The 12217-nt window shown below is 36.0% G+C and overlaps 1 protein-coding gene across 2 annotated transcripts in view; it reads left to right on the forward strand.

Moving 5' to 3' along the window:
* Positions 1 to 892: 892 nt before the first annotated feature.
* Positions 893 to 12217, forward strand: part of DENND4C (DENN domain containing 4C) — a gene marked incomplete at both ends in the record, with an annotated part of 54509 nt that continues 43184 nt past the window's right edge. Inside the window, 4 exons of one of the 2 annotated variants that reach the window (XM_082013628.1) lie at positions 893 to 1212; positions 7663 to 7915; positions 8870 to 8939; positions 10190 to 10359. In XM_082013628.1, coding sequence (XP_081869754.1) covers positions 902 to 1212; positions 7663 to 7915; positions 8870 to 8939; positions 10190 to 10359 — 804 coding nt within the window. The remainder of the gene's footprint in view (positions 1213 to 7662; positions 7916 to 8869; positions 8940 to 10189; positions 10360 to 12217) is intronic. The other variant, XM_082013627.1, reaches the window with a different exon arrangement.

A 12217-nucleotide genomic window follows, 5' to 3' on the forward strand; every position in this document is an offset into this window, starting at 1 on the left:
TTGGCAGCTACTGTTTAAGTATTTCTCACTCAACTTTTAAAAAGATAAGTATTTCATGAGATCAAGTACTTGAAACTGAACTTGTGATATTTGAGCATAGTCTGTCAGCTAGTTTTGCTCTTAATATAAACTTGCATTTCACTGCTTTAAAATGATATGCTTAGTGAACATCGCTGGCATTGGGAGAACAACTCTTTCCAGATCTGGAATGTGCAGTTGAGCAGTGATGTATACGGCCTGATCAGCTGATGAAATGTGGGTTTGGATGTGTGATTTTTGTAAATGACTTCCAGATGTTACAGTTGCCAGCTGAATGTCTCAAGACTGCACTGTTAGGTCTAGATTATGAAACAAAATGGATGAAATGTGTAGAAGATAAACTAGTAAGTCTATACTTGGAATTGTTCTCTCAAAAAAACCCCAAAACCAACCAACCAAAAAAACCTACAACCCAGCACGATTCTGTAGTCAAATTGCTCACTAAGCAATGGCAGAAAAATATAGATGCTTTTAGTTAGGGGTACCTGCACTAATTCATAGCCTACGAAGAGCTTGAATGGTTTAATAGCTAACACAAGCAATTTTCTGTGTAGCTGCTGTGTTAGGAGCTTTGAGTTCTTCTTTATCTCACTTAAACTTCCTCATGCTAAAACATGACTGTTATGGTGCTAGAGCTGAAATCAAATTACCGACAATACTATCTTTTGGAGCAGCAGAAATCAAAGTTTGTTTTGGAGTTTCCCTAGAATTTTTATGAAATCTTTATGTAGGAATGTTTTTATTTGCAAAAATGTCTTTAAAGTTTTTAAGTCCTCACACTTGTTGAGGGGAAAGGTTTAGCTTGAGAACAGAGTGTTTGACTTCTTTTTCTTTATTTTCCTCAGGAAGTACTGATATAACCATGATAGAAGACAAAGGTCCACGAGTGGCTGACTATTTTGTAGTGGCAGGGCTCACTGATACAGATACTGCAACCCTTCTGGACCAAGAAATAAGTCGACATGAAACAAAGTCAACTGGTCCAAAGGCTCCAATTACAGACATTGCTGTGATAATTAAATCAGCTGGTGAAACTGTCCCAGAGGGATACACCTGTGTTGAAGCCACCCCTACAGCCCTCCAAGCCAACTTAAACTATGGAAGTCTAAAGAGTCCTGAACTTTTTCTTTGCTACAAGAGAGGCCGGGACAAACCACCTCTTACTGACATCGGGTGAGATTTCTATAGCAATTCAGTTTGTCCTTCAATAATGATCAAATCTTACTCTTCATAGATGATGATGAAAACAAACGTGAGAAAATGTTTGAAAACATATTGTCTTTGAATCTATATTGCTTATTGTGTTTATCTGTGTAGCATTTTCTTTCTGGAATATATTGAAAAAAGTGTCAGTCTTCTAGTGAACTTGTCTTTTTAAAATTAGTAATAAAGTTTTAACTTAAAACAGAATGATATATTTATAAAGAGAGAGATAGATGGAGAAAATCAAATATGAGAAATGAAGTTCTCTGCTGTGGTTACATGAAAGGCAAGAGAATAGTAGAAAATTAATTTATAGAAATATTATAGTGCAAATCCAAGAGTGTAACATGCTTAATCTGAAAGTGATGACTGCAGAAGACAAAAATTATGACTTTGTGGAATCATTTTAATGCTTAAGGTAAAAGATACCACTTAAAAATGGTAGGACACTGAAACAAAGATATTAAAATTATCCACCTACCGGGAATCTTGTAGCCTGCCTTACTGTCAGATCACAGTATTTGTGAGGTTGCTTACAAGTTCTGACATGATTGGCTGCAAACACTGGATTATGTGGTCTCTTGGCAACTCTAACCATGCTTGTATTTCAAAACCCATGCTTTTTGACATCTGAGATGTAAGTTCCCGAAGAGTTACTAGTACTGTGTTTGAAAACCTTAGATATAGTTAATGCTTTGAGGTCAATGCTTAATAAATGCAGGAGGCAACCTGGCAAGGAAGCTCTGAACTAATTTTGTGTACTTATAGAATACTGAGTTTACTGTAAGTATTCAGGACCAAGATCACAAAATCCCCCAAGACCTTGAGGTGGTGAATATTATAGTCTGTGCTACTAGTATATTAAGGTAATGACCAATCTGTGATAACTCATGCAGCACTACAGTACTGTCTAAATTGCTCTATATAGCACTTCTACATCTCTGATTTGGATAAGGATGTTGTAGAAATACTGGGAATGTAATGAGAAAGAAAAAATGGAGCATGGGTGTGGGGAACTGTTACAATAATGGCAAAATTTTCTTCGTTATTAAATAAATAAAGTAAAAAACATGCATCTATATGTATGCTATAATAAGTTTAGTTAATTTCTTTATGAAAAATGAAAGCACATCAGGCACAATGTCTGCATACCCCCTTTTTGACCTACAGTTTCAGTGCCAACTGATAAGTAGAGTCCAGTCAGGAAGAAACTGATAGTGAAATCTTTGTAATGAAATTAGTTATATGGCAAGATCTCTGCTCTAAGGATTATAGTTCAAGTTGTATAATTAACCTGGTACATTCTAACTTCAGTTAATCTCGATCATGTAGACTATGTTCTAATAATCTTCAGTGAAACTGTGATTTTTGTTTTTTTAAATAGTCTTTTCCCACGTGTGTGAGTGACACTACAAGATGAGATAACTGTTACAATGGGATTTGACTGTGTAGAATCAGAGTATAAAGTTATTCTTTGAAGGATACGTCAAACTTGAGTAAGTTTTAGAAGGAAGATTTTCTAGAAGGAGTGATTCCTCAAAGGGATTCCTAAACCATCAGTCTTCAGTGTGTGTCTTCATGAAACAACTCTGCTAGCACATGTTCATTTTCAAGTCTCCCATAACTTTATGAACTTGAATGCTTGGGTAGGTTTCCTAGGGAATACCTGATAATCAAAAAAGGCAATTAATTGGCTGACTAAGGCCTTCCCTGGCAGAGACACTTTTTAAAACTATTGGTGGAAAACTGTGGTGTTTGGCAAGTAGTACTTATTCTATATTTTGTTTTACACAGACCTAGTTAGGGTGTCACACCTAACAAATCATGGCAGGCTTTCCTCTCCGAGCAATGATGCATATGAATGTTTTCCCCCTGCTGCTTTACAACTATGTGCAAGAGATGGTTAGAGCAAGCTTCTTTTTTTCCTTTTTTTTTTTTTTTTAATTTCAGCATGTTCAAATGAAAGTGGAGTTTGGGCAAGAGATGTAGGTACAGTCTGAATGCTAATTTATGCTGTTCTCTACTCTTTAAATTTAAGAATGAAGTGTGAAAGAATATTTTATCTTTGACCTTAAATATCTATTAAGTCAGCTGACATGCTGAGGGGACTTAGTAGGTAGGGGAAGAGTATATCCTTTGAAAGGGTCAAATCCATAGTCTTCTGTCAAGGTTGTTAACAGATAGAGAAAGTTGAGTTATCTTGTAGCCCGAGCATTCAGAGGATTCTTGATAAAGGGGTGTGTGTGTGTGCATTTCTTTAAGGGCTATTTTTAGGGAGAGTAGTTAAACAAATACTGTTTGGAGGAAAGGGGAGATAGAGATACGCTCTACTGATTCCCTGCCATTGTCCTTGCGTTTTGTATTTCTGTGCCTTCCACCCTCTTTCCTTCCTATTCTTCCACTGGTTCTTAAGTTGAAGTGCCTGTAGGCTGCTGGAGTGGCTTCCTGCTGCAGGCGCTCACTTGCATATAGCTAGGCCATGTGCCATGCCTCTGGATGTTGCATTTGTGTGGCTGTTGTTTAGTTAGAAGAATAAAGGTTTGATCCTAGGACAAGAGATCTCTAAGGTCCCTTTCACATGTATAGCTGTAAAATTTAGTATCTTAAGTTTACATGCCTATAGATAATTCAGCTACCAGCTGTTCTGTTGCTTTCCTAACCAATATTTTTGCTGATGTTCCAGATATAGATAAGAACTGAGACTTGAGATTTGTTTTGGTTTAGGTGCAGTGAGACTTTGAAACGAGATCTCACCTCTTTGTTTTATGCTTGAGTTAGAAATATGGGAGAGCACCAGCACTTTTTTCTTAAATGGAAGAAAAGACAACAGAAAAATGCTTTTTAAGTGTAAGTGGTTTTGCAATTTGTAACACTTACTCTAGAAAGGACCAAGCAAAGTGTATCAGACTTCTTCTCTGAAGTAGAGGTTCATGTATTACTGAGTAATGCAAAAGTAAGGTTACTTGCATTGTGTAAGTAAAAAAATACAGATTTTTTTTTTTTTTTTTTTTAACTAGTATGGGAAGTTTTAGTTTGGTTAGTGGCTCTGTGCCAGGGACCCATCTCATTCTGCATACCTGGTTTCTGAAAAGATCTGCAGGAGTGTCAATTGAACAAATGTTTTTCTTTACTAGAGATGTATTTCAAAAAGGAAAGTGAACTCAAATTTCAAGAAGCGTAGTAGAAACTGGAAGATGTTCTTAACAGCCAGCATCTTCCATTGTTTCTTAAATCCTACCAGTGTGACAACTGCTGTCGGAGCTGTTTGGAGCAGCTTAGGATAATAATGATGAAACTAATCACTTGAATGTTTAGACAAACAATAATAGTGGTGGCAGTAGAAATAAAAGGTAAGTCAATTTTTTTTTCTCTGCTTGACCTAATGCTTCTCCTCTGACCCTCTTTGTATATTTATTTTAGTTGCTTTATTATTTAAAACGTGCATACTGCCTTCTCTTAAATGAGATAGGAGGAGATAAAGAGTTATTTTGCGTAAGGACTGTGAGAGGCAGAAATGTCGTTGGACCTAGAGGAGAAGTCAAGCTGGAGAGCAGCCCCACACAATGCAATTTGCAACAGTCACCTATTTTGAAATGGTTTTCCAGAAGCAGTCTTTTCTGTGGTTTAAGGTTTTTAACTCAACAACTGCAAGAAGGTAGTATTTATCTTTTCTGAACTCTGTTATCTGATGTATTGAATTATACTTTTAAATCAGTAAACTGGTCATGAGAGAACTTCCATGTACAATGTGAAACAGCCTTATGAAGAGATAAGATTTTTTGGCCTTTCTTTTAAAGAAAGGGCCTAACATCTAGAGGAAACTGTAGGTTACATTTTGCTTGAAATGAAACTTTATGGAAGTTAGTAGAATAATGTAGCAAATGAGGTGTACTTAGGATTGAGACCAAAGTATAAGCTCATAGAAGCAGGAAACAAGTCTTATCCTGATCGGTGCTAATTAATCAAAGGCAGACACTGGGAAGTTGAAACAAGTAGGAGTAAACTTATTCTCTCAGGGAGGACTTTGTATATACAAGGTGTCACATTAAATATTTCATGCATTGCTTCTGAATGTTTTTGTCTGAATCATTAAAATCATTGTTTAATTTGAGTGATCCATGGGTGGTGGTTTTCATTTGTTTTCTTAAATTCAGTACTCTGCACAAGAAATGGTGTGGGTTTAATAATACTTCTGCTGGTATATATGTAGGAGTGAGAGTTGCTTTCATTTTCTTTTTCTTTTGCTGAGAGGTGACCCCACTGTTACAGTCTTGAACACTGATCAGCTCCTCTTAGAAGTATTTGCACAGCTGAGAAATTCATCGGTCTTCAAGTATCTTTCTGAGAATACTTGTAAAACTGCTAAATTGAACTACTGGAATTGTCTGATTAGTATGGTTTTCCTTCTCAAAAGCTGTCAACTGGCAAATGTTTCTGAAATAACTTTAAATTCTTGGATTTTATTTAAAATGCTTGAAATTGAAACAAAACTGAACTAAAACTTCCATTGGAGACTGCTCTGTTAATGTTTTTCTGTTAATGTAAGGCAGTGATGTGAAGAATTCAGGTAAACTCTTTATGCACAGTGAAGGTGGACTGAGAGCTGCCATTGTTGTAGTTGTTGGTTTTGTGTTTGGTATTTGGTGTTTTGTTGTGTTTTTTTTTAAGTTTATCAAGAAAGTAACTCCAATAAAAAGAGCAAAAACCATGCTCTTCCAGAAGATTATTTAGTTTGGAGGCAATTTGAATAGCATGTGCTTTCTCTATGTGTATCTTGAACCAGTAGGTAGTACATTAAAATGAATGTTGTAACTTGGAATTACTGGTTTTGAACCAGAGGTTACAGACTGTTTTAAATGTAGCGAAACTGTGATGATCAGACCCTTTACAACTGAAACCATTGTTGAAGGCAAGAATATTGTCCTCCATGAACTAGCTGAATAAATTTATATGGCAGCCTGGTTGCTACATCAATATACTCCGAACTCATGTGATTTCTTTGCTTTATTAATGTATTCTAGGACTAGCTCACATGTATCTTGTCATAGTATTGAGGATATAAGTTTGTTCTGTGGAATCAGAATAAACAGTAATATTTGCATATTCCAGTTTAAAGATGGACAGTAGTATTGAAGTAATTTGGGAAGTTTAATGGTATATTTTCTTTTTAAAAGTTCTGAGAATTGTTGGATCTGGAAAAAGACTATTGTTTTTTAGCTTATACTTATGACTTTTTGAAGTTTTCAAAAGCATACTTTACTAGGAGTCTGTAAAAAAATTTAACCAAGGGTATTTTGGGGCAGTAATAGATATATTGACTGGTTATTTTTTATTTTCAAGTAAAGTTGTGATGGTCTAGATGTGAGAAGCTGCAGGTCACAAAATACAAAGTTTTAATGTGCTACCTTTACAGTAAATCTTGCCATGTATTGTAAAGATGAAAACTCATTTAAGGTGGCAAGTACTCTGCACATACTGTAGAGAATCAAGCAAATGGAGCCATTGCTTATTTGGGTGTGGCATGGGCAAGCACATGTTTTATACTTGTGCTGTCATAGCATCTGTGCATTAAAAATATGCAGTGATGTATGGTTTAACTTCCACGTTTCTTGTCTAGGTCACTTCCTAATAGCTTTATGGTTGGAAAAGGTCAGAGTATAAAGTTTTAGCTCATTTAGCTGCTGTGAAGAATCTTTCTTTTTTTGCTAAGAATATCATGATCTAAACTAATGATCTGGCTAAAAAATCCAGGTACCATGTGACTGTTGCTGTACAGCAACGTAATATATATTCTGCTTTCTAGGAGTATGGTCAACTGTAGTTATTTCTTCCTTTTCTGTGGAATGGAGTATAATTTTGTCTCCCTCCCACTCCTCCTTCCTTTAAGGAATGTTATTCAAACTATGAATGTAAATCATTACTGGGTTTGGGGTTTTTTTCTATAAAAATTCATCTAGGAAGCAGACTTCTGTCGTCTTTGGTTCTTTTCCAACAATATTCCTTAAAAAAAAAAAAAAGGCAAGCTTGAAATGACTTTGCAGACATTTTGGTGGTGGAAATAATTTCTAAGAAATTATCAGGTATCATGTGTGCAAGCAATTTAAAGCTTCTTTTGTATTTAATTTTCATTGCTAGTGCAGCATTCCTACTAATTCCATAACTAAATCCTTTCCAGTGTGGCTTGATTTTGATTTTCCGTAGCTGATTTGCTCCCACAGAGATTTCTTACAATATTTTAGTATTTCCGAACAGTTTCTTTGCCTCAAATCATGCACGACAGAAGACAATATAGAAAATGCACATTAGAATGTTGCAATGATGACATAGGTTGCTAATGGATGGACAATTTCTGTGAATTTGTCCAAGTAACTTCATATATATTTGAATGTGCTTAATATTTTGTTTCTCTCCTGTCTGCAGAGTTCTATATGAAGGGAAGGAACGCATCATTTCAGGCTGCGAGGTGATTCAAGCTACTCCTTATGGTCGTTGTGCTAATGTTAACAACAGTTCAGCTTCTTCTCAACGGATCTTTATCACATATCGAAGGGCTCCTCCAATACGACCTCAAAATTCATTGGCAGTGACGGATATCTGTGTTATAGTTACCAGCAAAGGAGAAACCCCTCCTCATACATTCTGCAAAGTTGATAAGAATTTAAACTGTGGTATGGTGAGTATTTAAAAGTCTGAATCTCTCTTTTAATTATTTTTTTAAACCCAACAAACAAACCCAAAGCAGTAGCTCTTTGAACTCTTCCTGGCATTGTTACTGTGTTCTATCACTACATCATAATTTTTTTGTTCTATACACCATGTGTGAGGCTTCAGTTTTGCAGGTTTTGTTGCTCTGATTTCCTTTGGTGTTAGGACTGACTTTTTCATACTGATTACTCACTACTTCAGTTTGCATATTCATGTCTAGGTGCTATTTAGGAATAGTGCAATGAAATTTTTTATTATTATTATTATTATTTTTATCCCCCCTTTTGTGATGCTGACACTAAGGATGAATCACAAATGCTTTTTTCTTAGTTATTAATAATGCCTCTGTTACTAAGACATCTAAGAATGATAATTACTGCTTACATATTCTTCATGTACTTTTTTTTTCAGTCAGTTCACTTTTGTTTAGTCTGTTTTGCATTTAGTTTACTCAGGCTGAAATAAGTGATTTTTTTCAAATGATAGAGTGTATTTAGACAAACTGCAAAAATACTATGTAAATAACATGTTTATGGACGTATGATAAAAACTTCAACTGATGGTGTTTAGAATTTCACTTCCACTGATGAGGTTGCCATAAGAGTCTCCTTTTAAATAACCAAGAAAATGTGAAGCTGCAAATGATCTGCTTCACTTTTCCCTGTTCCTCTGTTGGAATAAGTCAGAGTAGTGTGGTGGTGTGATTATTTTATGTAAATAATCTCTAAAAAATGTGAGAAAGGTGAATTCTCAATTTCATGATTTACATGCATTTGGCAGCCAACCAGTCCTTTTATTCTGTAATGTTTTTTATTTAAATGTCTGCTTTTTTTTTAAGTGGAAGCATATTCAAATGCTTATACTTAATTTCTCTGGTGCCTGTTATCTTTGCTGGTTCTAAGGTGAAACTTGTGTCTTCCAGTGGGGTTCCAGTGTATACCTTTGTTACAAGAAGTCAGTGCCAGCTTCTAACTCTTTAGCATATAAAGCTGGTAAGTAATTTTAGAACCAGACTGTCTAAACATGCTAAGAGAAGCATTCAAATGCCTTGTTGTATTCAAATAACAATTTTAAAAGCTTAAGTGCTGTCTGTCAGAATTCTGTTCCTAGAGCATGTCAATTGAAATCAACTCTTACAATGCTGCCTTTGCTCTCCTCACTTCTTGCCATGGAAAAAAAAAAAAGCGCCTCAATAGGAATAGCATTGTTCTGTATTAATTTAGTTCTTATCATGGTAGGTTTGGTAGCTTAGGAGCTTTAGCAGAAAGCTTAGCAAGCATTTCAGATGTAACAAAAGACTTCATATTTCTTTTGTTATGATGGAAAACAAGTAATTTAAAAATTCCATTCAACCTTACTCATGTTTCTTTTTATGTCTCACAGCTAATGCAACATCTTTCTTTTAATTTGAAAGTTAAATGTGTTTCTTTCCTTCAGTTCCACAGCTAGTCACTTGTTTCTTATTTGAGAAAAGAGAAAAATATTCTGAACAATAAATGACAAAAAGTCTTTTAAGTCTGGCTTTTGTAATTTTTTTAATGCATTGCTAGAGATTTTTTTTCTGAAGAAGTAAAAAAAAAACTTACAGAAGAGTTTCTACTGAGCACAGAGTGCACCAAATTCCTTTGAAAGGAGTAAACTACCAAATAGAAGTGGAAAGCATAGATAATGAAGTCAGTGTACCATAAAATAAAATAGATGAACAACAGCAGTAAATGAACGCTTGTGTGCCTATTTTCTACCACCAAGTTAGATGTGTTTCTGAAAAATGAATTAAAAATTTGTTTAAATTGAGCTTATTGACTGGTTAGCAGAAAATGTGGATAGTCAGCTAATTCATCCTATTTTCAGTTGAGGTTTTGCTCCTGTTTTTACAGTAGTTAAGTTATCACTTTCTTCATAGGAATTTCTTTGTAATAAAATCCAATCCAATGGCACACTTAAATAGCACAGGTAATTCCCAACTGGTTTAAAGTAAAAATCATCACTAATTAGTTTTTACTGTGTACTGTTTTTTGAGCAGTTACCAAAAGGGAGTGCTGCAGTATTCATGCACAATTTTTAAATGAGTGTTGTATGATTTAGTCTTACTGTCAAATGAGAGACTTTATTCTTCCGAAGGTGTAATCTTCAGTTATAAAGTCCAGATAACCAACAGACTTTGCTGTATATTGTGGAAAATATATTGCTTAGATTATTTAGAGCTTGCAGAGCAAATCTGCTTACTTTTCCTATTCTGAAGGCTTAATTTTCAGATATCCTCAAGAGAATTATGAGTCATTCCCACTGTCGGAATCTGTACCTCTCTTCTGCCTTCCTATGGGAGCTACTATTGAGTGCTGGGACCCGCAAACCAAATATCCACTACCGGTGTTCTCAACATTTGTACTGACCTGCTCTTCTGCAGAAAAGGTATGGTTCCACACTGTATCTAGTTTTTGCTTTTAGTTCAAATGGCTATTATGGAGATAAATAGGCATTGTTTCTTCTGCGTTTGAGAAATATTACAAAATAAGTTGTTAAATACTTCCCTTATAAAATTGTATTTCTTAAGACTTCATGTAAAACAGAAGTAAACCAAAACAAGAAATAGCAGGAAACGTATGTGCTGTTTAGTCCCATGTAAACTGAACCATACACTTAACAAAACCAAAACTCACAGCACATGGATTTCCCTGTTCTTTCAAGTAAGAATTTTCTGGGAATGGAAATGTAGCCTGCATGTAAGAGATGTTCATTTGTCACATGTGTTAGCAATGTTTAAGTTGTTATGGTTTTCCTGTGGTTACCCTGAAAGCCACTTCTGTGTGAATTTGTGTAATTGGGCTCTGTAGGTATCTGTGCTTCAATAGGAAAATAGTTACCAGAAAAGAGCAGGGCGGGGCAAAGAAAAGTATGTGCTGAGAGGCAGCATGTGAAAAGCTCTGAAGAACTGATGAGTTCCTAAGACCAGTGATCCTGTTGAATTCATGTGAAGTGATAGATTCCGAACACCAGCCATGTGCTGAATCTGTATAAGTCCACCAGCACATACGGGCACCAAAAATATGTTGCATGACTCAGCCCACACATGAGAAGGCAGTGTCAGCTATACACAGACAGAGACTACAGGATTATAGGTACACCTGATGAAGCAAGGGAGCCTTGTTTGGGGTTGGTCTCCCACCTGTTGCTTCAGCTTGCCAACTGTGTCTGTGTGTGAAGTGCGTGAGGGAATAAGAGATTGTAACGTGTGATTAGCAGCCTATGACTAATAAACAGCAGTTTGGCTCTATTAGTGATAACAGCTCAACTTCTACTCAGCCTCAGTCCCCTATCAGGGAAATTTACATACTTCTCCATTTCCAAACAACAAAAGAAGCCTTTCTCCAATATATTAATACTTCTCTTGAAAGGAGGAGTGCAGTAGCTGCCAGTACTTTCCTCCAAGAGAATGTATACTGTGGTAGCCATCTTTCCCTGTTCTCCTTTTGCTAAGCTTGCCAGAATAATTCAGTTAATTGTGAAACTCTGAAAAGCAGGGAAAGAATAACTGGTGATAGGAAGAGGGGAAATGGCCTCAAGTTGCATCAGGGGAGGTTTAGATTGGATATTAGGAAAAATGTCTTCACCGAGAGGGTGGTCAAGAATTGGAAAAGGTTGCCCAGGGAGGTGGTGGAGTCACCATCTCTGGAAGTGTTCAAAAAAACGTGTGGATGTGGCGCTTCAGGACATGGTTTAAGGGACACGGTGGCACTGGACTAATGGTTGGACTTGATGATCTTGAATGTCCTTTCCAACCTAGTGATTCAGTGAATATTAGAAAAGGCCAGTAGCTGTTTAGCTTGAAACAAGGATCTAAAACAATTATAATGTTTTAGCATGTGTTACTAATCAGCTGTAAGTTTTGCAAATTTCTTAATATATGGAAGGTTATCGATTAGGTGATTAGTTTGACTTTAGTATAGGATTCTTTAGCCTAATAACTGTGTGATTATATTTAATGGCCTACTCTCACAGTCCTTAGGCTGTATTTCCCCAATGCTAACATTGTAACTATGTGTGAACAGTTAATCACAAGAAAAGCAGGCATCATGAAAACTAAAACAAAGAAGAGTTAAGAGCAAGGGCTGAGAGATTAAAGAGAACAGAGAAGATATCTTAACCTTGAGCATAGAGACAGACTTGCAGGAGTGCTCAAACAAGGATGACGAGAAGGAACCACTTGGCTGGACAACAGAAGGGGCAAACATCCAAGGAGAAGAAATTATCAAGAGACCCTTGACCATAA

Source organism: Phaethon aethereus, assembly GCF_964289735.1.
Source record: "Phaethon aethereus genome assembly, chromosome: Z".
NCBI classification, from domain to species: Eukaryota; Metazoa; Chordata; class Aves; order Phaethontiformes; family Phaethontidae; genus Phaethon; species Phaethon aethereus.